Source organism: Trachurus japonicus, chromosome 14, assembly GCF_045865225.1.
Source record: "Trachurus japonicus isolate A0001 chromosome 14, Traja_1.0".
NCBI classification, from domain to species: domain Eukaryota; kingdom Metazoa; phylum Chordata; class Actinopteri; order Carangiformes; family Carangidae; genus Trachurus; species Trachurus japonicus.
This window is the reverse complement of record NC_140920.1, coordinates 13,140,445-13,166,261: the sequence shown is the minus strand read 5'-3', so window position 1 is coordinate 13,166,261 and position 25,817 is coordinate 13,140,445. Positions and strand designations below refer to the sequence as shown.

Below are 25,817 nucleotides of genomic sequence, written 5' to 3'. Positions count from 1 at the left end.
CATCAAGGTGCTCACTGTCACAGTAATGTTAAGTTTTGACATGTTCTATATATTTTATAGCAGTTCATGTCGGCCAGCTGTTGACATAATTCACTCAAAAACTAAGCTTTGAACCTCACAATGGTACTGCAGAGTCCAAAGTTGCGTGCATCTTCAATAATTATTCAAACAATCTAATCATTTTCGGTTCAAACATGTAAAACAACCTGTGATTGGCTACATCTAGAAGTAGATAGCACCAGCAGATCAAAACTGACATGAGATAAACCTTGGAAATGTTGAGATGGACTGATAAAACTCTTTGTGTGTCACTGTGTTAAGGGGGACAATGATAGGTGTGGGATTGTTCTTGCTGGTGGTCACCACTATCATGGTCTTTTACCTCTGGGAAGATCCTCCTCCTTCGACTCCTCGTTTTACTAAAATCATCGACGTCCCAGCCACAACGACAAAGGATGCCAGTTACAAAAATACCCTTCCGCCCTCCAACTGGCCAAAATGTCAGCAAAACATGTCTGCTGCTAACATCAAAGATTTCACCTCACTTCCTGGTCATGTTCAAGATTTTCTCTACTATCGTCATTGTCGACAGTTTCCGATACTATTGAACGCTCCTGACAAATGTGGTGGAGCTGAGAGATCCTCTGAGGTCTTCCTCTTACTGGTTATTAAGAGCTCCCCTGCCAACTATGACCGCAGAGAGGCGCTGCGCAAAACCTGGGCTGAAGAGAGGTTACACAATGGCGTGCAGATCCGAAGACTCTTCATCTCTGGAACAATGGATACTGGCTTTGAGAAAGAGAGGCTGAACAAGCTCCTTGAATTTGAGCAACACGATTCATAACGATATTCTCCAGTGGGACTTCAGAGACACATTCTACAACCTCACCTTGAAGCAGATCCTCTTCCTAGAGTGGATGGAAACAAACTGTCCCCATGTTCGTTTCCTGCTAAACGGTGATGATGACATCTTTGCCCACACAGACAACATGGTTCACTACCTCCAAAGCCTTAAAGACAATAATGGGAGCAAGCACCTCTTTACTGGTGATCTGATTGTGAATGCTGCACCCTTTAGAGACCCACAGAGCAAATATTACATTCCTGTTCAGGTGCAGGAGTCAAACAGCTATCCTTCCTACTGTGGTGGTGGAGGCTTCCTCCTGTCTGGCTACACGGCCTCGGTCATATACAACATGTCCAAGTCAATCGCCATTCATCCCATTGATGATGTTTACATGGGCATGTGCCTGGCTAAAGCCGGTCTCAGTCCTGAAAGTCATGCTGGTGTGAAGACAGCAGGGTTGAATATCCCCCCAAAAGTTGATCAATACAGCCCGTGTTTTTATAGAGAAGTTCTAATCGTTCACAGATTCCTGCCAGCTAACATGTTTCTCATGTGGAACAGAATAAACGACCCTACAGTGAAATGTGGTGGTGAAAGGAGTTGATGCTGAGTCATCACAAAGCTATGTCAGAGAGATGGTCAATAAGATTAATTGTTTAGTCTATGAACGTCAAAGAGGTGATATCGAGATACAGAGATACATGACAGAAGAAAATTATATTATTTGAGAAATGGAGAAATTGGATAAATGACTGAAACAAATCAATTTAAGACAGTTGCTGATCCTTTTTATGATTATTGACTTTGGGATTAATTGACTGACTGTACATTATTGCTGAAGGGGAACAAAACATTAGCCTAAGCCTGGTATGTACGCTGATCATAAGATGTTGTTTAAAGTGGTTACATGGATACTATTCAAATGATGGCCAAATCATTATAACTTAGTGTTTTCATCGTGTTTCCTGGTTTGTCTGTTATTTAAGCCAGGAACATATGTTTTTATTACATCTCCTTTTCATTTTCATTAGATTATGATTTAGATTCTGCCTCATTAACAACTTCTGAAGAAACAAAATACATATAGACATTTGAAAACACAAACACAAACCAAAAGTGCTTTGAAAATTAGTTCAATCAGACAACTCTGGAATGAGAAAAAATCATTTATTGAGCGTAAGCATAGCAAGCTGAAGCACAGCATGGATAGCATATTCTTGAGCATGGCTGCAGCAGGTTTGGCATCAGGCCCTGTCTCATATTCGTTCCCTGAATGATCTGCTTTGCCAGACATTACCCTCATAGAGCCCACAGGTGGATGCTGGGGAGGAGGTGGGTTTGCAAAACCTCATGGGTAGCAAAGCAGCAGCAGCAGTAGCGAAGGCAGAGCAGCAGCAGAGTAGCAGCAGAAGCATAGCCAGGGATGAGCAGGTAAATTGGGGATTTAAATAACCCGCGCTATTTGGGCGAGGAGAGCATGTGACTGATCAGCTGGTCAGGATGGGCGCGGCTTGAGTCGTCTGCCTGAACTCGCTTTGCAGGCTTCGCATCATACATTAATAAGGATACATCATTCACATCCCTTGATAGAGAGTTGGGTGTGCACATATTTGATGCAGATGGAAACATCAGCAGCAGTGTAAAAAAATCATCATCATTAATAATAGTTAATAATAGGCATGAACATAGTGATGGATAGTAGCAGTAGATGCAAGTGATGCCCACTGACATCATGCAGTTTTTAACTTCTAGGTTAAAAACCCTCACGACAATGAAGCCTCACTCTGTGTCAGTGAGTTAGTGAGAGTGTAACTGTACTATTAATTGGTATTCAAATGTCAAACAGGCTCAAACACATATAGGGAATGCAGCCTGTCCCGACAGGAACAGGAAGTGCAAGACAGACTGATATGTGTCGTCAGTCAGATAATAAGGCTCTGGATGCAGCTCTGCTACAGGCTTCAGAATGTAAATAAAGGTACTTTATTTGTCACATATACAGCTAGTACAGTGAAATTCTTTAAATATAACACTTGAGATCGGCTTGTAAAAACTGTACTTTGCAAAATTGGGTTTTCGTGCAATCACATGTTAATTTTGTCAGAGACACATGAGGGTCACCGCCTCCTCCTGCACACTCATCAAGTCTGATTATCATGTGTTAAATTGAGACACGTGGTGCCACGTTGGTAGAGGACTTTTTTTTTTAATTAAGGCTGACAGTAGAATTTACCCAAAAAAATACTGAATGAATACAAAATCTAAACAGACAAAAGACAGTATTCTTGACAGGTAATTATCACTTTAGGATTACAAAATATATATATATATATATATATATATATATATATATATATATATATTAACAGCACACGTATTTGCTTGAACACAAAAGAAAGATTGTCAACACGTTCATTTTTTTTATTGCTGCTCATTTGCATCTCTCAGTTTGCGACTGTATGTGACACTCAGTCATTCATAAAGTATTGTAACCTCTGTATGCACATCATGTGATAGAAATCTCAAAATAATGACATGTCAAGTTTGTATGCATGAGATTTTTGTTGAAAGCCTTGAAACAAAGATGCCAAGAAAAAACAGCAGTGGATTTAAGTCAATAAAACAACTGTATTAGCATGAAAACTTCTACATGAAAACTTTGTCGATTCACAAATAAATATATAGATTTTTGTGGAATAAACTTGCCTGATCATCGTAAGTAAATTAAATCGTGAGAGTTATTTGATCAGGATAAATTAAATCTTGTAGAGATAATACAGACAAAACTTTTTGTCTATCTTCACCATTTTTAGCTGTGAACTCTGTTCCTCATTCATATCTTCATTACAATTACATTTTAAGCCTCTTGCCTTGGAGCTTTCAGTTTCCTTAGCGCGCACATGATCCTGTGGAGTTGGCCGGTCAGTCTGTGGAGTAACCCAGGGTGACCTTGAGTTGTAGACAAGTGACACCTCACTTGGGGTATTTGACAAACTGACACTCACTGAAACAGAGTGTCCAACTCAGCTTGTCAAATACACTAAGTGGGGGGCCTGATCTCCATGCACCATCTGCAGAATGAAAAAGAAAAAAACAACACACATTGAAATAAAAAAGATCTTGTGAGTCATGTAAGAAATCAGAAGCCGATGTGTTACCTGTTGGAGTTGAAGCCCACGGCCGGAGTCGGAGCGCAGAGCTGCTCTTCGTTCCTCTGACAGGAGTTCACAATGATGACACTGTGCACAAGACAATTCGTTTGACCACTGAGCGTCAACGCTGAAAAGAGGAAGCCAAAACAAGGAAGATAACTGCAAAGCTAGCTCTCAGGAAATATGTGGAAATAAAGTGTCAACATGTCACGGTTGTGAAATGCTGCTGAAGGCTTTCGTGGCTCATAGTATTTGAGATAATGGTTTTGCTGAGACATATTTGTCAGTTTTGTCGGTCTTTGGTGGCAAAACTTGTGCTCATGTGCTTATGGAAATCTATACTGGGTCGCAGTAGTTCTTGGGTGCATTGCAATGAAAATGGAAGGAAGTAATAATGTGAGATGTGGTTTTTTACCCTTCAAGGTTAAGGTTGCATGTATGAGTAGTCTTAATGCTGTAGCATGAGATTTTGGTGGCTGTTTGTATGTGATTATGATCTGGATTCACTATCTGCATCAATGATGGTGTCAGCAGCATTTCTCTCTAATTTTAGAACATGCTTCCTTCTGCTCTCTTTCTGTCACTTTTTCCTGCTCCAAGGACAGGCCTCAGTGTTTAGTCTGCACTGCTGATTGGTAGTCCATCTGTCAGTTTACCACCCCACCCGAAAGCAAAGAACTACCACCTTTTCTTCTCTCCGCAAAAGCCTCTCGTCAGACGTGGAGCGTCGCTTTACTTTGACACCAATGTCCTGTCAGCCTACGTAAGCAGCCCACCCAGTGCTCAGCCCCCTGGGGTGGTTTCATAATGTCTCTACTTCTCATGGAAGATGCTGTTTAAGTTATTATCATCACATTTCATTGCCGTGTCATTTCATATTAAACCAAAACTCAGAATGCACTCTGCACCATACTGTGTAACTTCCTCATGTCACTTTGGACCGATGCACCATGAATGACTCACTTGACTTCCCCCTACAGCTTCAACTGTACTCCACTTAAATGCACAAAGGGGGGACTGGACATTGAATGTAGCCTGTATCTGTTCAGTGTGGGCTGTTGGTGGTCTTATCTGTGTCAGTGTAAGCCAAATTCAAAATGTTCTGCCAATCAGTGTGTTCTTTGCAGCAGGAGACATCAAGGCCGAGGGGCCACAGGAAAGAAACAAGAGCGGCCGTGATGAGCCCAGACAGCTAAGGCCAGGCCAGATGGGGGGTAAAGGCTTAAACTGAGCTTGATACTAAATAACAACTCCCACCAACGCTGTGAGTGCAGTATATGAAGCCACTACAATGCATCATCAGCCTCTTCCTCATAACATTAATATATAACACTGTACCCAACACATACAGGATCATGCATATGGCTCTGTGCTGAGGTCTAAAATGTGCAACATCCTGTCTTGCATGCAGTAGATGTGCAAATGTACAAAGAATGAGCCGTTTGCCTCAGTAAAGTACCTAAAGACTATACTGCAAGAGGATGCATTAGTCTCGCAGATGATTTGTCTGATACTTTTATATTAATTGTCAGTGAATGTAAAGCCAAACAGTGTTGTGTCATAATGCACCACATATTAACCCTCTACCTCACATAACTGATGTAGCAGCTCAGAAAGCCTCCTTTAAATTTGTTATGGGAGGGAACGATGCTGTATGTATGTATGTTGCTGAGAGCTAGATGAGAAGACAGATAACACTCTAGTATCTGTGTGATAAATATGAGGTGACAGCCGGCAGTGGGTTATCTTTGCTTAGAAGACAAGGTCAAAAGTTTGTGTGTCAAAGTAACAAAATTCACTTACCAGTGTCTCTTAAGCTGCCAATGTAACATACTGACTTATAGTGAGTGTCAGAGGTACTGGTAGGCGAATAATTTCAGCTTGATTTATATTGAGCAGAGCACACAGAAATGAAAGTGCATGCATTAAACTATTGAATTGTTTCTTTAACATGCTGATTATTTTTTATTGGAGATTGAAAACTGCAAACAAAATGTCTGCAGCAGTCTCACCCCAGAACCAGTGTACAGTACTGCTAGTTAAGAAATCACACCATTAGACAAATTCTTAAGTTGATTTTAGCTACGACAAGATATTTGATCATTTGAGAATAAGGTAGCTGATAACTTCAAGGCATGGGAAACTGTTTACTGAGGCATTCGGTGTGAAATGCTGAAGTTTCTGCTGTGACTTTTTGTTCATATGCTAAGTGTTATGGCAGCTTATCTTTAAGTAACAGCTCTGAGTGTGACTCATTTCAACACCATTTTCAGGCCACCAATACCACACACATAGGGGAAGTTTGAGATGAAAAAACATGACATCCCTTTGGTGTTGGGAAAGAGATGGTTGATTTTCATCAAGTAGTTAAACAAGAATTAACAGAATTTCCTATTGCAGAAACAGCTAAAGTCTTACACCTGAACTTAGCTACTTGGTGAAATATACCACAAGGAGAAGAGGGAAGTGGCGTTCACATGCTGCGGGGAATTATTTTCAGTTTTTTTTTTCTTTCATTTAACATAATAATGATATAATGTTATGATAAATTGAGTTGGTTAACTTTGAGCTGGAAGCAGTATGTGGTTGTGGAAATGTGCTCTCATTTGGCTAGAGGAGGCACATGCTGTCAGCACTCTGCACCCACAGTCATGGGTTTACAGATCAGAGAGGAGATGTAGGAGTATCTGTTTGTCAGTCACTGAGTCTATATATATATATATATATGTAGAGAAGCTGATTTATTAAGAACATATACAGTATATATATATATATGTGTGTGTGTGTGTGTGTGTGAATACTATATATATACCTGAAAGTGGGATATCAAAAATGTAACACAATGGTGCATTTTTGTCTCTTTTCCAAAGTCAACCCTGCAAATCATTTTAAGATGTTTGCAGAACAATAATTAGCAGAGAATGTTTCTTTCCAATTTTGCTTGTATTGTTTTTCAGAGGATCCCTACAGCTGTATTTTCAAGATTGTGATGGGTTGGTTGTTTTTCAGTTTGCTGCAGTGAACTAGAAAATAAATCAATAAACTGAATACTGCATTTCTTCAAATCTGTAAACATGCTGTGTGCAGATATGTTCACTGATTATTGAATACCTTTTCTATTTCTGACAAGTCATTCACTAAATTGTTGTCAAGGATCTGACTCAATTTCAGTTTTTCATGTCACCCTGGTTGGAGACTGAGTGTAAACTGCCACCATGTGGCTCATTGTAAAACTGCACCTAGAGGCTTGTTATGGAGCACGAGGCTAAAGGCAGATGTGATGGGTGTGATCACTGCAATACAGAAACAGTAACGTAAAGATATAAATACATTGCATGTGTGTCATTATATATCTAAATAAATATGGATTATGATGATAATATAATAATAAGAGACATAGGAGTAAAGTCAGCAGTCAAATGCAGGAGAAGAGGAGTTTAATCTGATTTTTATTCATTTGTGAAAGGAAGACTTCAAGCAGCAAGATCTGATGAATAACCCGGGCAAGGCACTGTCTGTCAATTACAATATTAATTATGCGTCAGTCCTTTTTGATTCAAGACAAGATATTGAGTAGCATCTTTTAATACATTTCTTTTTCACACATGATGACTTGAGTTCAAATTACACTTGATTCATAAAGGAAGGCTGTCGATACATGGTGCTTCAGGTAGAACATTCAGTGCAGCATAATAAAAGTTACTGTCAAAGGCATGGAAAGGTATCCAAAAAAGCAACAACTGCATTTGTATGATTCATGGCAGAAACAAGAACTGCACGCAACAATGGGCAAAAACACTGAATATCAAAACGCATCTTGGTACAAGAGACAAATGTTCATTCAAAAACAGATGTAAAAATAAAATAAGAAGAAATATTTATCACTAAAATACATTTGCTTTGAACTTGCAAAATAGTGTAAATAAATCTTTCAAATGCTAGTTTCTAAAAAAAAGTCTATGAACAAGCAAAACCCTCTGCATGTCTGAATGCAAAAATGTAATGGCACAATGAAGTATGTTACATTCATTTTTATGCAAAATGATTTGGCCTGGTTCAGTTTCCTTTCACGGCATATTGCCTTGTTTTTGTAATACACCATTAACAGGAATTCCTGGAGCTTGTAGCTTTTCATTAGTCCTATCGCAGGCTTTTGAGTGGTGCTTGTTCTCTCGGCTCACAACAACCACAGTGAGCTGTTCACTTAGTTTACAACGAAATACTATTTTCAAAATGCACTTCATTTCGAACAAAAACTGTTCTTTGACACATACAAATACAAAAATATCCTCGGAGGTGTCCTTTCTTTGCACCTCGCATCGTATCTGAAAAATCCCAATTACAAAATACACACATGTGATTAAATACATACAGTATATCAATAATCAATAATGCATGCATTGGAAATAGTGCCTTTCGAGGCCACTATGTATGCTGTGACTCTTTTTTTTTTTTTTCAAAAGCAAACTTTCCAGTGCATGTTTAATGAAATTATTTTGTGCATCAAATTCTAGGATTTGTGAAGTTCTCTTCACTTCATGGTCACATGGTTTAGATTAAAAATCAAACGTCACTGGTGAATTTATTGACATTTGTTGTCCCACAAAAGCCAATTTGACATTAAATAGCCTAACAATGACATTTCTTAAACTGTACTGGTTATACGGATGCAATGTGTTTTGATTATCAAACGTCTTCACTGATGAGCAGAGTTGAGAATTAAATCAAAAGGCATAAATCTAGGAAGTACAGTAAGATCAACTTCAAATGTTTTTTACACTGAATGCTGGATTGAACTGATGATGAAGCAGATTTACACTCAATTTTAAGAGAAGTCACCGGTGATAGTTCCCACATGTGTGGATTGTGTAAATATAGAAAAAGCATTTTATTCATTTGATTTTACAGGTTAAACTTCAGTCTCAGTTCTTCAGTGTGAAGCCTGACAACTAAATCACATGATCTGCAGAGAGAGTTTGATTGTGGATGATTCAATTTAAAACATTCTACACAACAACAAACACATGAGATATAAAGTTTAGGACTCCGAGTCTTTTTTTATGCTATTTTCAGTTACTTGTGTGTTCAGAGTTTCCCGTGCAGATTTGTAAAATAAATGAGAAATTCACTTGCTTGAGCTTTAGCAGTAAAAAATTACACTGAAGCCTTGTAGTTACAAAATGACATGAACATGTTCGGAAATGTAAAAACAGAACAAAATTGATCTTTAATGTCACATTGTGAGTGGGGTGTAAATACTGCAATACTAGTAACAGCTGGCAGATTCGGAAAACAGTCAATAGTAAATAAAATGCAAATTATAAAATAATACTGCTCAATGAATGCTCCACCCAGACAGGGTCATATCATATACTTACTTGCTTGTACAGATTACAGCGCATTTGGTCTAAAAACTAAGGGCAATGTGTCATGGGAGAAATTTTATTGTCTGAAAATGTAGGTTGCTGTGATGAACCGTTGCATGTGTACAGCAGAAATATATTTAAGCAGAAATTTGGATTTGGTCTCTGAGTCTTTTAATTTGAAAGCATGATATAAAAATGTGACAGAAATATATAAAGGAAATTCAAAATGCTAACTCAATGTGTCATGAAATGAGGCGCGAGCCCATTACTAAAATGCTACATAAACCCCTTGTCAGGAATGTACTAATAAAATACAGTATGTCCCTTTTCAACCAGTGACTTGCCTAAATTCAAAGTTAGGAACAAAAACAAATGGAATTTTTCCAGATCCATATTTGTACATTGTGCTGTGCTCGTGCAGCCATGTCATGTTGTGGATCTGATTTATTTGCGTACAGAGAAAAACAGCTTGAGTGAGGCAGGACTGCAGTCCAGGCAGAAAGGCCCAGCTGTTTGGGCTTTTGCATGGGTGAATGCCTACATCACATGCATTCAAACTCATCAATGCGCTGTTTGGTGTTTCCTGACCGGATCTGTCTGAGGGTCTTGTACTTGTCTCGTCCAGCTTTCATGTTCTCTGCATGGATCATGTCATTCACCGTTTTCTTGGTCTCGTCCCGAGCGTTGGCCAGCTCTGAGCTCAAAGCCTGGAAATGCATTGATCACAGTATTAATACACCACAAACACTATCTTATTGAAAAGATATGAGTACGGTACATATAAAACTCATTCCTATCTCTAAATGTGCAAAAAACATTTTTAATCATTTACACTAACCACATTTTACTTGTCAGATTTTAAAATGCCTTTATTTCCATTAGTGTCCTCTCACCTTTCAACATCAAAAGTGAAATTTGAGATCAGAGAGATGAGGGCTTTTACCTGTTGCACCAAATCTTTTAGTGCATTCCCATTATTTATTTTTATTTTTATTTTTTAAGTATATTTTTGGCTGTTTTGCCTTTATTCGATAGCACAGTGAGAGATAGACAGGAAAGGGGGAGGCAGAGAGAGGGGGAATGACATGCAGGAAAGGTCTGCCCGACACGGGACTCGAACCGGGGACGGCTGCGTTGAGGACTCATTTGACAACCTAGTGTGCAATTTATTTATTTGTTTTATTAAGATCTTTGCAGAACTTTGTAGAATTTCAATAGGACACACGGATACCGGTACTTGAAATGAAATAAAATGACAAATAGCCCTTTGGTTTTATCAATCCAAAAGTCTAATGACAGATGAACTGATTGTTGTAAACTTACAAGTAGATGCTTCTGCAGGCGTTCATTCTTCTCGGCCTCGGTCATGCGCTCCTCTTCGCTGCGGTCCTTGTACGTGGCGGCGGATGTGAACTCTGCGCTGGCCTCGGCGCTGCTCTCGTCATTCTCGTCGTGCTCGTTCTCTGCGTTGAGCGGCTCCTGAACGTGAGCGGACATCACTTTGTTTTTAAGCTCTTCTTTGGTCTTCTCCAGGTCGTCCTGCACCATGGTAGCCTGAGGGAACGCAGAGTAAAGAGGCGATTATGAATTATGTTTGTTATATACTGTAACAACTGCAACCACATAGATAAAATAAGTAGACAGAGATTCAGTGACTCCCCTCAACACAAAAGAAAAGAGCTAAATTCTTCAAGCCAATAACAAAGTTGGGCTAAATCCAGAAATTACATTTGAATTTACTGTTGTGTGTAATATTCTGACTTTATATATATATATATCCTGCTGTAAGAAGATGTAGCATGTGTACAGTGCTTAATGCACATAATGACATTGCTAGTATGCTTCTAATACTTGATATTATATGTTGATCTTTAACACGTTCACTGTTGTTATTTTAGCATGTTCGCGGCGTGAATCAATCAGCTGCAGATGAATTAACTAATCGTTTCAGCTCTGGAGACTGCACAGTTTCAGAGTTTAAACAATCAATCAAATACACTAACAATCTATCTCAGCCAACAGCAATTTGTATTAAAAAAGAGAACAGGAATTTAAAAAGGGAAATAGAGAAATAACGCTGTAAATAGTGTCACATTTACACCTGTTCTGCCTTGTTTGCCTGTTTTATTTTCTTCAGTTCTTCTTTAGCTAATTCGTGTAATTTATTTACTTTTTTGATACTTTCAACTATCAAAATAAATACAGGAAACAAAGTATAAATCAGAGCGTTTGTGCTAGACTTTGCTGGAAAATTAGAGGCAATTATGAGTAAGACTGGAATGTCGACCGAGTGCCAAAATGGAAACCACCACTTAGCCCTGCATTCTTTTATGGGCCAGAATGTTATAATGGGGTAAAAGAGTTAAACAGGATTTCCCTCACACAAAGAAAGCCGTCACCACCGCAAACAGTGTGAGTCACACTGACCAGAGAGCATGAAGGGGCTGGGCAGGCACTCACGCTTTTTACCAAAAAAGACATGAGGCGAGCTGGGAGCTTTCACCCCACCCCCCAAAAAACACACAACAACAGGACCCCAGGAATGTGTGTCCTCACTCTGTCACAAAGGAGTGGGCTACGTGATCAGCAGAATAGCACACAGATGCCATTTCATTTGTACCTATGTTGGATAAATTCACAACAATTTCATTATAATGAGTTGGGTTTTCATAAATCGTTACTAAATACATGTATTTTATATATACATATATATATATATATATAAAAAATATTATTTCATCATGTCTTTCTTAATATTGAGCTTTTTGGGTCCACACTATGGATACAAGTCATTTTTCAGATGTAAAAATCCTTTCAAAACAACATACTTGTGAATCCTTGATAAATAACATAGAGAAAGAAAGAAACTTGTCACTGCAATCAATGGAAAATGACTATTGGTTATTATAAAGACAGTAGTAACTCAGACCACACCTTCTGTTGCCACTGTTCTGCCTCATCTTCCTTCTTCTTCTTGGCATCCTCCAGGAGGGAAATCTTGGAGGTCAAATCAGCCAGCTCTGTGGCCTGAAAGAGCAACATTTTCTGTTAACTAGTTTTCTTGATATTGATATTTGGATGATCAGCGAACAAAGGTTGACAAATTGTTTCTTTTTAGGTTCAAACCCATCCCATGGTGAAAGAAATATTTTGTGAAAACTGACCAGGTGCTCCTGGTTCTTCATCTGGTTCTCCGACTGCTGCAGCAGCGTCGTCTTGGCTTCTTCAGCAGTTCTCAGATCAGACTCCAGGCGCTCAGCCTCCTCCTGCGCTCGCTTCCTCTCCAGCTCCAACTCCAGAGCCTTCTGTGTTTGCTCCTCCAGCTCTGTGCACACACACATTCACACACATACACAATACAGGTAAGTATATGTTGAAAAAAACAAACAAAAAAAACACTGCCAGGAAACTTTCCTTGAATACCGACAAGTCACCCACCTTGCTGGGCTTTTTTTGTCTGCTCCTCGATCTGCTTTAATCTCTCCATTAACTCCTCCTTTTCCTTTTCAATCTTTTCCTTTTCCTTTTCTGCAACTTCTCTTTTCCTCTTTTCGTTTTCCAGCAGAGCTCTAATGAAAACAGAGACAAAACACACAATACACAGTGTATTAGGTGGTGATACAAACAGGAGGATCTGTAAAAGTAGAAGTGGAAACAGATAATCACAATGACAATCATTTCACACAATGGGTATTAAAAAATACACTTGTTTACACATCTCATAACCATAATACCGTTAATGTATCACAGGGCTTCAGGGTTAAAATGGACGTTTCTGTAGCATGACATATTTTAAAAGCAGGTCAGTCTGCTGCTTTATAAACCAACAGACTGCGGTTTAAACATTAGTGTAAAAGGTTATTTCCTGAATTTTCTTAAATGATCGTGACTCTTACCTCTCCATCTTCTTGTGATTCTTCTCCTCCCGGGCCTGAGCCTTCATCTGCTGCACTTCGATGGTGTCAGGTTTGCGGCGGCGCATATACAGCTCATGGTTGCCCATGCACAGAGCCAGGATGCGCTTGTTGATGCGCAGTCTCGGAGCGTAGAATACAAAGTCCTAAAGCAACAGCAACATTAAAGGTTTTTAATCAGACTTTGTAAACACAGACCAGTTCATCGTGACACGTTGCCTGTTACTAAGTGTTTACGTACCGGTGCTTTTTTGTCAATAGGTTTGATGACAAACTTCTTGTCATTGAAGGAAATGTTTCTTATTTCACTCCAAGGGAATCCAATTTTGGGTGTCATCCTGTTAGCAAATGGAAAAACACTCTGGGTCAGCTGCATTATATTTGCATAGGGATTAGTAATATTACTGCACGTATGGTCATTTCTCACTTGTCATTCTGTTCGTATATGTTGAGGCCCAATGCATCCACTCCCAAAAACAGCTCTGTTCCTTTCTTGTTCTTGATGTTGAAGTAGTTGACTCCATACATCTCAAGGTCTTGAGCGATCTTCAGATACTCCATCATGGATTCCTCTCTGTGGACGAATACAGAATGATGACATGATGATGTGCTGTGTTTAACTAGCGCTCGTTCACCCTGGCCACTGCACAGATCGTATCAGACAACACAGAGCTCCAGGAGGCAGAGATGTGTGAGATGCACAGCAACCAGGCTGAAAATAAGCTTCGACAAGAACGGTGAAGTGGAAAGTTCAGGGTCTGAGGTCGTAGTGTTTACTGAAATCTCCGATGACTGAAACACTAAAGACAGACTGAATCAGCTGCAATATTCCCCTTAACACACTTCTGTCAGGATTTTGGGGGAAATACAGTAGTGTGAATGATTGCTGTTATTGAAAGAGAAAGGGAACAAAGATGGTTCTCTCCTTTGTTTGTTTGTGTGTGTGAGTTCAGACATAGACAAGTGAACATGTGGTCACCTCATCATGCCCTTGTGCTCTTCGTGCCACACTTGAATCCTCTCCTCCCACTGGTCCTTGTTGAGTTTGTGCTGGTCCAGAACTCTGTGAGAAAGAGGCATCTGAGTGTCAGAGGTCATTCAGCTATCAGACGCCTATCTGAGTGAGATAGGGAAGAAGAAAACGTGTGTGTGTTACCTCTGAGGGAGCAGCTGTTCACTGGACAGATAACCCGGCGTGTGGACTTCCTTGTTGTAGTCACCATACTTGGCCTGGACTGCGTAGGAGGCCAGGAGGACTGCCGTCTCTGGAGGGCAGTAAATATCGTCATTTAAGATTCCCTCCTTCACCTGCAGGAAGAACAGCCGCTGCGTGGCGTCCTGGATTAACTCCTCCGACACATCCTCGGGGTAGAATTTGGCACGGAACTTGAACAGCAGCGGGCTTTCCTTCCTCACGTCCTGGGCTGTCACCTAAAATAAAACGTTACATGGGTGAGGGCCAGAGCTTCCACAGACAACGAGTCCAGTCTAGACAAAGGGGGGAAGAAGAGAGTTGTCAAAGCTAAATATCGAAGAGCTCACCTTCTTATTGAGCTTGAGCCATGTGGAGAAACCCTTTGTGTCCTGGTACTGGAGCCCAAAGTACCAAACCTCCCGCAGCCCGATGGTCTTAACCACCTTAAAACAGAGAAGAAGAACCGTTATCAATGGAACGACACACTCCACTCTTCACAAACATAATAAAAATAATAAATAACAAATAATTATTTATATATGTGACTGAATATCCATTGAGTATTTGAATTTTACTTTTTTTCTTTCCAAAATATCAAACATTTCATGGTTGTGGCTTTTTAGATCTAAAATGTGATGCTTTTTCCTGCGTTACATCACAGTAAATTGAATATTTCTGGGTTTTGGTTATCAAAAACAAAATAAACAAACAAGACATCTCTTTAAATGTTCCACTTTAGGCTCACAGATATATTTTTCCACTATTTTCTGATGTTTGATATTCCAAAACGATCAATAGTTTACCTAAAACAATTGATTATAATTGCAGCTTTCGTTGACACTTGCACACATCTAACACAGACACTACAAATACATTATTATTATATTATAATGTAATATATTATATTATTTTAAGACCTGAAGAAAATTAGTTTGTTAGAAATAATAACCTCTAAACAAATGTAATTTCATCTTAATGAAAAATGAATTGTCTGATACATACACAAAAAAATCAATTTCATATCCACAGCTATTCCAGTTAATATGGTAATTTTACTATAGTAAGAAATACACACAACTTTTGTTCCATGCAAAAAGTGGGGGGTTTAAATACACAGCATAACAAAAACAAACTATTATACTATACTATTATAATGATGATGATGATATCTGCTTCTGTATAACAGTGGTTAGAAGTGAGTAAGTACAAGCTCCTCATACCTGGTCAAAGAGCTGCTTCCCTGTTGTATTGGGCTGAATGGCGAACTCCAGTTCAGCATCCATTGTGGTGACTCTTACGCTAATCTGAGGAAGAGAGGAAATTGGAAGAATGAGCCATTTTTAGATGCAGACATCATTTTGGGCACAGGAAGTTAAAACATCTCACATGACGTCATTATATCACTGAGCTAAATTCAGCTTAATTCCTTCATCATTACTGTACCCTCGGCGTCATTATCAGGAAATCACTGACTCCCGTGTGTCAAAGAAATTGATCCGTGCTGACGTCTTCGATTTGTTTTATCATTTCAGCAATCACTCCTTTTTTCAAAATTGTTTGACTATTAATCATTTGATGCTTGAACTGAAAAGAAGGATTTTAATTTAAAAGCCGCCATAGATAGATAGATAGATAGATAGATAGATAGATAGATAGATAGATAGATAGATAGATGGAGGCAGGTTTAAATAATCTGAATAACCCTCACTACACACATGCAAGGCCAACAGCCCAATCACATCAAATTAATCATCATGTGATGAGAAATGATATGATGATCAACACTTGTGTCTCTTGTCTCTGTAATGTGTTCAACAAATGTACCAATCTGCCTGTAGTTGTCTGTATCTGCCTTAGTATAGAGTTTATCTGCAGGAAGTAACCACATCCTCTGGTGGTTGGGCCTTGTGAGGCACCGCTGCTAAACACCGAGCCCTCATGAGAGTCGTCTACATCCTGCCATGTATCAAGCAACCTGTCAGCTTTCTGCTAAGCTATCTGCTGTGGCAGGGTTGAACAAGAACCGACTGTGAATAACTCATTTTGTTAAAGCTGGTTATTAAGCTGGTGCTGCACTTCTTATTTGAAACATTCGGGGATTGTGCAATCATGTGTCAAAAACTGAATAGATTTATTTAACCTCAGGAATTCCCTGAATAAGTAGAATAACTTTATTTCTGTATGACTATGGAAACTTTCCATGTCTCCTAGAGATGACGGGAACAGCAGTGTGCATGTCTATGGGGAAATAACTGCACAGTCTGAGGCCCACGCCTGCCCTGAACAACAATGGTATGCATTATTTTCCAGTTGCAGGGCTGATTAGAGTTGCGTTCTTTCCCATTCATGTCAGCAGGACCCCATTTACTGCTCAGGACACTTGCCACTCTGTCACTTCCTGTCATCACCAGCAGTGAGTTGGAGTGTAACCTTCAATCTGGGCCTACACACACACAGCAGCAGCAGCACAGATGTTCAGAGTTGTCTAGACGTACGACTCTTTAAATGTGCAGCTCTGAACTTCGATGAACGTTTCTTTTTCCATTCATGCAGATAAGAGCAGAGTTCACGGCCGCCCCTTGCTTTAAGGTCTAAGCACTTTCATTTCCTGAGTGCGAATGGTTAATCTTGCATGAAAAAGGAACTACGCTTATAAATTTTCTGCCTGGTTAGGGTGTGTCTCTCATGGCCAGAACTCAAAAACACTTAACACACTATTATTAGCACATGCTCAAAAAACCCTCTCAGGCCCACGTGTCATGTTTCCATGACTTACTGCTAACTGCTTTTTCTCACACCAAAACTATATAAGGCAAATAATTCCCCCAGTTTTTGGCAGCAAAATCTGACAGAATTAACTAATATGTGACAGGGATTTAATAACTAGCTTTACGACAAACTTGTCAAAATTGACTTCTTGAGCATTTTGTTTTTGGTCATAAACCAAAACAACAATTTGATTTTAACCTGAAGATGGAACCAGATGAAAGTGAAAGAGGAAATTAAAGCATTAACTGATTTGCAGAAAGTTGACGTGTTTGTCATTGGCTTGTCACAATACCAGAATTTCAGTAAGTAGTTGGTACCAATATGGGTGAATTTCCACGGTTCTCGATACTTGTTCGACACCATGATAAAAAAAAAATCAAAAACCAAACCCATGTACTTCTAAATTCACTGCTTTATTTACAAAATTTCAAATAATTACTTTCACTGTGCTTCAACAACTTCTCAAGTTGCACAGAAGTTAAAGTGCAGGCAGCAACATGAAGTTAAGATGTTTAAATGGTAAATATGGCTCAACACAAACAGAAAGCCATGCTGTCATCCTTCAAGTATTAAACAAGACAACTATTGCTCTCAATAATTCGCATTACTTTTTGCAAGTTCATAATTACTTGGCTTCCATCTGCTTCATATGCAAAGTATCTCCACACACGACTATCACTACCTGACTTTGTGTTGCCTTGTAGAAGACTTTTTTTTTGTAGCTGGCTTCCTCAGCGCAGACTCACGTGCACACCGCCCTGTCAGATCTGACTGTATTTTGTTTTTTGCGTGTTGGCATCGACTTGGTACCAAAGTATCGGTTCTCATGACAAGTTGACAATCCTAGTTTAGATTTCGACTGAAATGTTAACCTAAAAGTGAACCCCAGGAAACACCTCAGGTTACCTTGTCAGAAAAAGGAACCGAAACTGCTGAAACTCAGCAACAGACTGGGGCGGAAACACTGATGTAAGGATTGTTAAGCTTTTTTTAATTTTTTTTTTTTATAGCTTTGTCCAGTGAATTGAACTTTGATTCAACATCACACATGTGGGTACATACATAATCTTTACATTCAGGAACTACATTACTGTGTGTTACACAAACCATTTGGCACGCCCATAAATACTCAGAGAGCTCCTGGTATTGAGTCACCGCCCTCACACTGCCACACCAGTGTGTTATCTCTGTGTGTTGTTCAGCTGTTCAATCCCCTCATACCAGCGCCGAGGCAACATGTAAGATACCAACAAGTTGTTCTGGGATGGTCCCCAACGCTGGTTCATTTTACATTCCCAGGCCTGGTCCAGTGTAACGGTGCATTGTGTGTCTGTGTGTGTGTGTGGTGGACTGAACACAGCAGCATATCTCTCTCTCACACTCTCACACACACTCTCTCTCTCACACACACACACACACACACACTCTTATATACACTTATATCTTAAAACAATAAAGAGATTCAGACTGACAATACACATGACAGCTGATAAACCTGACTCAGACTTCTGAATCATGCCATCCATAACAGTTACACAAGGTCAGCAAATAAGGTCAACAAGTCCTGACAATGGATCCGCCCTGGTAACCACGGCAACCACGCCGAAAAGCTACCCACTACCTGATTCACAGCTGAACTGAAAAGACAAAAAACTGTGTGGAGTCAGTGGACACCACAGCACAGCACAGCACAGCAGCAAGCAAAGCACAAAAGATAAACAGTCGTTTAGAGACGGAAACTAGGAGTCTGATTAAATTAGCTCGTGTTGAACAGCTACAATGTGCAGAGGACGGCCGCTCTCCTCTGTCGATGCCAACAGCGTGTAGTTAACACACCGCTGAATATTAAGTGTGAAAATGTGGGGAAATGTGATAGTGATGACCCATCCTGTGTGAAGCACCGCATAACAGCCTCGTTATGAAATCGCTCAAAGCTAATCATCATACAGGGGAAATCATGTGAAAAAACCTGTGAGCAAGACGACAAGCATTTTCAAAACCAATACACAAGTATTACCATTATCTACTTCAGAGTAGCTACCGCAAAAACCGGTTTACTTCCTATGTAAAAGTGAAGGGAACGTAGGATTTGGAGGGAATGTATGCAGACAGGAAGAGGAAGGATGACAAGAGGATAAGGTTTCCCTCTATGTGGGGGGGGGGGGGGGCAGTTCATGCAAAGGAGAGGGGTCTTCAAGAGCCGTTTCCCACGACCACTGTTTCCTAAATTGTTGTTTTTGAGAAAACAACCATGATCATCGTCATACATCCCATAATCTACATTGCGTTGACTTGCGTTATCTCGAATTTAGTGCATCTGACTATTTTATCTACAAGATGCTGCTACTTCTTGCCAAGTGGACTATAAATTAGCTACCTCAGTTTTTATTCTAATGACATATTGTCTTGAATTTTGTGTTAGATTATCACAGGTTGTTTTGAGGAGAGTGGGCTTATTTAACAATACCTGTGTTCCCAATTTGTGTTTGATTATAAAACTTTTTATGACCAAACATAAATTTTACAGCTTTATTTGATTCTGATACCTTCTCAGTCTGTTTTGTGTAGTAATGATTTGTCCTCCTTGAGCCTGCCATAATAATACTTAACCATAATACTCCAGATCCAGAGCAGGACACAACATTTACCACACAAACACAAGCTCTAGACAGTGATGTAGTATCATACCGGGCCGGCTACCGCTTTAATGCTCTAGTGCTCTGCTTATTTAATTGTTTTATTGTGTACACACAATTTGAACTTTGCTGGCTTGAGAGTTACTGTATACTAGACAGTTTATTTTACTGAGAGTCAGATGAATGATCATCTATTCATCTGTCATGTCATTGTAACATCTAATGATTGTGATGTTTTAGCATCTACAGCCATAGGTTAGGTTATGTGCTGTACAAATGATTAGATTATTCAAACTTTAAGTGTTTTGATTCTAGCAGCAACTGCATAAATCATCAAGAAATCAGAATATGCCTTGAGAAATAGATAAGGAATCAATAATACTTACATTCAGAAGTTAGATTTTTTTTTTCACAACCTCCAAACAGAAAACATTCAACTAGCTGCGTGCGTACCCCTGAAGTTTTTGACTGTAGTTTGTCCACCTCCTGTACACACTGTTAATCTGCTCTGCTATGTACTCTAGACCCCTCTAATCCCCTGCTGGCATACCGCTGGCTCTTTCCATTTCCCATTTCTCCATAGACACACTTGTTAAAGCTCTGGGTCGTCCTGACAAGAAAACAGCACCTGTCATAACTTCTACACAGTGGGACAAAATGGGTGAGTTGTGTTCCAGTTTTGTGCGATGATAATAACAATACTTCCCTCTGTGTCTTGTGTACTTGTGGATAGAAAAGTGTTAAGTGTTAAGATGATTAATTTATTCACGGTTTGTGAATAATGAAATAACAGGTTTAAAAACAGGCAGGTCGTCGCCTGTACTAAAGTAGGAAAATAACACAACAACAAACTATTACTTTAAAATCCATTTAGTAATATACAACAGTGAGCTGTTACAGGGTCAGAGTTTAACAATAAGGCTGAATCAGGATATTATGTTTGTGTTTGTTTAGTGCTTTGGAAAAATTATCTCATTGGAATGTAATTTCATGTAAACTGCTTCCTTTACAAAGCAGACAATAATCCACAGCTACAGATCACAGCAAGACCTAAACAATATACATGTGAGACTGCTTTAGTTTCACTATAGGATGGATAATAACACTTTGAGGGCTGATAAATACAAACCTACAGCAAGTCTTGAACTGGTTGCACTGCTGTAGTGCAATCTAAAGTGGAGCATGGCATCTGAAGACCACGCAAGGGGAAGCAGGGAGGAGACCAGCTAGACCATGATGTGAAAGTCCTTATAAGGCTGCAGGCGAGGAAATTACCAGAAAGGAACTGATGTAAGTGCAGAAACCTTGAGTCACAACATGACTTCCTTGGGAAACTGAAGCACTGCCAAGAGGAGTCCAGCAAAGGCAGAGTTTCTCAATAATTACAGCTTCTATGAAACATTGAGGATTTCATATTTAACTAAAACACTGATTAAACAAACTGTCTGAAAAACCAGGACACACCAAATGGAAAAACTATTTTTAAGCCATCAGTCTTTTATATGCTATGAGTCAGCTTCTTGTGGCTGTGATTAGTGATTGGGAACAACTTTCTCTGCCTGCGCACTGAGTTTTGGACTATTTGCTGAATCAGTGTGTTAGCTTCCTTCTTTCATGCTCCTTGTCTGTTGCATATTCACTTGGCGCAGCAGCTAGGTTTACTAAAGGAAACAGATCACAGAGTGTGGCAATAACAGAGCTGTATCTAAACCACTTCATCGTTCATCAGGCGCAGTGATCTCAGGAAGAGATAACTTGTTGCAATGCAACACCTGTATTTCACCATCTGCACGGAGGAAATGAAACATCTTCTTTGTTGCTCCCCATTTTATATGTTTTTATATTGGTAGCAAATCATCACACGTTGCTAATTGATTCCCATAAGCATTAATGTCTAACATATCTCATAATCCTATTCTGTGATTTTTCATGCCCCTGTTTATTTGAATACATCTCCTATTCTTTTACTACCATCTATCGGTTTCACTATACTTTTCAAACTCTGTTTCATATCCTCTACAGCAGCGACGCTCTGAACCTCAACTAGTGAACTGTGCTTGTGAGCTCTAGCCAAACAGCTTCTTTTGAGGTCTCTGAGGTTGCTAGCTGTCTACTGCACTATATGGGCTGCTACTTGGGTGTTGCTGAGCATCACCGCTGCACTCTTGAGAGATTTGGCACAAAGACAGGATACTAAGCGAGGGACTACAATGGAAGGCCAAAGATGACCAGAAAATATAAATAAAGTGAGTGTATAACAGCTTTGCAGTGGTGCAAAACATCCGAGAGCCCATTTAACTGCAGATAGTTCACCTCCGTATCTTCTTCTCCTCCTGCTACTACAAACAGGATATTAACCTCTTATGATCAATAATGTATCACTGCTCAAATGTTGATTGACTATAAAAGTTTTATTAACTCCATTGCAGTCCTTTTTTTTCCTTACTAAACACATCCCTTCCTTAAAAGGTCCCTGAAATTGTCTGAAATGCTGCTATGAGTGAAGGAATTCCTCTAGGAAAGTCTGGGCTAGTAAAGGCTATAAATGCCAGGATGCCATAACTTTTTTTCTTCTGGTTGACAGCCGGGAAAAATATTGAGGAAGTACTAGCAGAAACAATACTGCAGGAAAGGACCAGGTACAACCCTCAGTACCATTTTTTCTTTGTGCCATTTGGAAGTGCAGGAGTTCACAGGATACTTACGTATATGACATGCACATGTGCACTAATTTGAAGTATTTTCCATTACATTTTGACATTTAATTAGTGAAAGCTCTAAAAAGTAAGACCTAGTATCACACTGGTTAAAGCTACAGGGTGCTCAGTATATAATGATTATACTTTGGGGTGAAGTATGGGCCTAAAAAAGCTACTCTGGGAAGAAATCAGATCTAATCTAATACCGCTCCTTTAAAAGATACATATTTAATCAATACATTGTTTCTTAGCTTTTTCTGTATAGATAACATTCATCTCATGGGTCATAAGTTTGTAGAATAATGTTTCTTTTATTGTCAGTGTGCATGTGGGTATCACAGCTCAGACCGTGGCAAACTGTAGATAAGGAGGTTGACCACACAGATTCCACAATATCGGTCCTCTTATTATAACAAAAACCTGCTATTATGCTGAGTCAAGGCCCAACTCGTGCTAAGCAGGGACAAACATGGGTTAGTGAGATCACTTTCACTCCTGTTTGCCACCAATGAAAGCACAAGTTGCACCGCTGGCTGGGGTTTGGCGAATCACAATATTGCTGGAATAAAAGACAAAGAGTGAAGTCTGTGTGTGCCGAGCTTTCCTCTTGTCTTTGTTCAGGCTCCTACCACCACCACCACCACCACCCACATTAATCTACTGAGCCCTGTGTGTGTGTGTGTGTGTGTGTGTGTGTGTGTGTGTGTGTGTGTGTGTGTGTGTGTGTGCTTCAATTGATAACACAGCTCAGAGCAAAAGAATCTCATCCCTCTTTTCTTATCAGTGGGAACATGCCATCAAATCTGAGTGCCTCCTTACATGCTACCCCCCTAACTTTAAATTTGCCTCCATTTGCTCCAGATTTGTGCTCACAGCTGGCCCCAGTGACAGTCCACAGCTACCTCCTCGTTAGCCCGGGGAGAGAGAGACAGAGGAAGAGAGGGAGAGAAGGAGGGAGGGAGGGAGAAGGAGGGAGGCCCGGCCCTAGGAGGACTAGCTCGCCCGCTACAACAGGCCACACAGCGGCTTCAGCTGGAAAACAGCCCCCTTGCCTTAAAAATGTGACTGCGGGCTCTTCCGTTGTGGACAAAAGCTGAGCATAATGCAGCAGGCCTGGGGCCCTGAATGAACAGCTCTGATTAAAAGGCGCTAATTTCAATGAGCACACAGGCGGGAGCGCGCACGCGCACACAACTAACGGAAAGTACCCCAGTAATCCTCGTGTGAGTTTGAAAGGATGTAACAGATTTTAAACATAGGCCCTATCCACTAATTTGTAGCAGGGGTGTGATATACGTTGCTTTTAATGTTAGTATTTAACACCAGACACATATTCAGCCCCAGGAAGAAAAGAAAAAAACCCACAAAACCAAACACAGTGTAGACACAAAGATAGACACAGTTCACGCATGATAACGGTAACGGAGGTCCAGTCTTACCGTTTTCGGCATCTTTCCTCTCTTTTACGTCCGGTTCAGGTTCAATTTGTAGAAAGTTATTAAATCTGACGAGCAGTTAGCGAGACCGACAAAAAACTTTTTCCCATCAGAACAACGGCGCCAAACAAACGCCCTCCGCTCGCGAGGGGACAAACGTCACTTTTAGCTTGAGCACGATGAGCTTCCTTCAACCGCACGCTGGTCAAAATATATTTTTCTTTGTTTCGCCTTAAAGTGAAATGGACTGGAGCTTGATTTCCTGCTAACGGTACCCTGACTGCAAAACCACACCCAGGCCAGATGACAGGACAGCAGCCAGCCAGACTGAAAGGGAGGCTTCAGAGCAGCAGACTCCGCCCGCAGCGCCGCATCACCACCACCATCATCATCATCATCATGGCTGCAGCTCAGTCAGAGCTACACGTAGGAGAGCAGCTAGACACAAAGTTGAGCTGAGCTGCAGCCTCTCTCAAAAATAAAAACCCCTCATTATACCTCAGAAACACAACCAGGAGAGCTTTTAAAGCCGAGTAGGGGCAGAAATGTGGATGAATCCAACAGATACACGTCAAACCTATAGGGCCTTTACATTTTCATTTACACTTCATTTCACAACTCAAACACTAGAGGTCCAGGCTCTGATAGGAACTAACAAAAATGAGTAGCCTAACAATGAAATATAAAATTGTATTTAACCTACCATACAGCTTGACTAAAATATATTTATTTCATTAGCTTAAACTGAACTTAATTTCAATTTATTTCAGTTTAATATTCAGTCAATGGGCCTACACTGTAGACTCATATTTCATTTTGAAATATGTTATCTCTCAGACTGCCATGTTTGTGCACATCTCTGACACTGGATTTGAGACCCAGTATCCTTCAGTAGGGGAGAGTGGGGCAATGTGAGACACCGGGTAATGTGAGACACCCCCTATATCTAGAAAACGGAACACATTTTTGGTCATCTGACCATTATGTTTTCAAGCCCCTTCCATTTCCCCATGGTCATGAAGAAGAGGACCTCATGATGCTGTGGAAAGCATGTTTTTTTCACAAAAATGTTATTTTTGCATGTAAAAGTAAATTTTCTTGGTGTCAACTTAATCGACTGTTGTGCCAAAGCAAATTGATTCAGGTAGAAAAACTTATATGATACATGATGATGAACTACCAACACATACAACCATGTGATGATGCTGGCTGAAAATTAGCCTGAATTTCTAAGAGAGGTTGTTTTTTCTAAAATGGGGGTGTTGGGGTAAAGTGAGACAAATGCTGCGGGGTAAAGTGAGACCATGGATGCATTATAATAAATCCATGAGTGAGACATGTGAGCACACCACACACAAAGATTTACACTAGAATCTCGCCGCCCAAGCCAGAAATCTTGCGTGATCAATGATCTGTAGCCACACTGCTTTGTTATGCTAGGTGCTCTCAGTCAGCTCGCTTATTCATTGGTTAATTAACTCAATTTGAGTCACATTCCACTTTGTCGGCTCCCTCCACACACAAGAGGACTTTTGATCAAAATGGTCACATTGTCGGGGCCTACAATCTGACCCCCAGACTATCTAACTGGTTCTATCTGTCATTTGAATGTTAATTAAAACATTTTGTGTTGTATTTGATTTTGGTCTTGAGTCACTTTGTGTTGAGAAAACAAAAGTGCTTAATTGACCAATCCCCATGATTCTGTTACTAGTCCGTCATTAGTTTTGGGAAGTGTGGTTGTCAAGCTAGCTGTCAGGATTCTAACTGTGTTGCATGTGTTGTTATGGTAGTTTCAGAGTG

At 40.0% G+C, this 25,817-nt stretch overlaps 1 protein-coding gene and 1 pseudogene across 1 annotated transcript; one reads left to right on the top strand and one right to left on the bottom strand.

The window, feature by feature from the left end:
* Nucleotides 1–328: 328 nt before the first annotated feature.
* LOC146974372 (N-acetyllactosaminide beta-1,3-N-acetylglucosaminyltransferase 3 pseudogene) lies at nucleotides 329–1,531 on the top strand (annotated as a pseudogene).
* A 5,900-nt stretch (nucleotides 1,532–7,431) lies between these two features.
* msna (moesin a) lies at nucleotides 7,432–24,306 on the bottom strand. The gene is made up of 13 exons (XM_085797632.1): nucleotides 24,018–24,306; nucleotides 15,695–15,778; nucleotides 14,822–14,917; nucleotides 14,436–14,710; nucleotides 14,259–14,342; nucleotides 13,707–13,853; nucleotides 13,521–13,617; nucleotides 13,262–13,425; nucleotides 12,804–12,934; nucleotides 12,530–12,690; nucleotides 12,300–12,392; nucleotides 10,689–10,919; nucleotides 7,432–10,072 (listed from the first exon to the last, which is right to left on the bottom strand). Exons 1-13 carry the CDS (start codon nucleotides 24,027–24,029, stop codon nucleotides 9,908–9,910), a joined length of 1,740 nt encoding a protein of 579 aa, XP_085653758.1. The 5' UTR covers nucleotides 24,030–24,306; the 3' UTR covers nucleotides 7,432–9,907.
* Nucleotides 24,307–25,817: the final 1,511 nt, after the last annotated feature.

Bases quoted from the DNA above. Each gene is read 5' to 3' on its own strand.
- msna (XM_085797632.1), bottom strand. The intron at 14,343-14,435 runs GTAACACACACA...TCTTTCTCACAG, and splicing joins GAACAGCTGCTCCCTCAGAG to AGTTCTGGACCAGCACAAAC. The intron at 13,618-13,706 runs GTGAGAAATGAC...ATTTGCTAACAG, and splicing joins ATATACGAACAGAATGACAA to GATGACACCCAAAATTGGAT.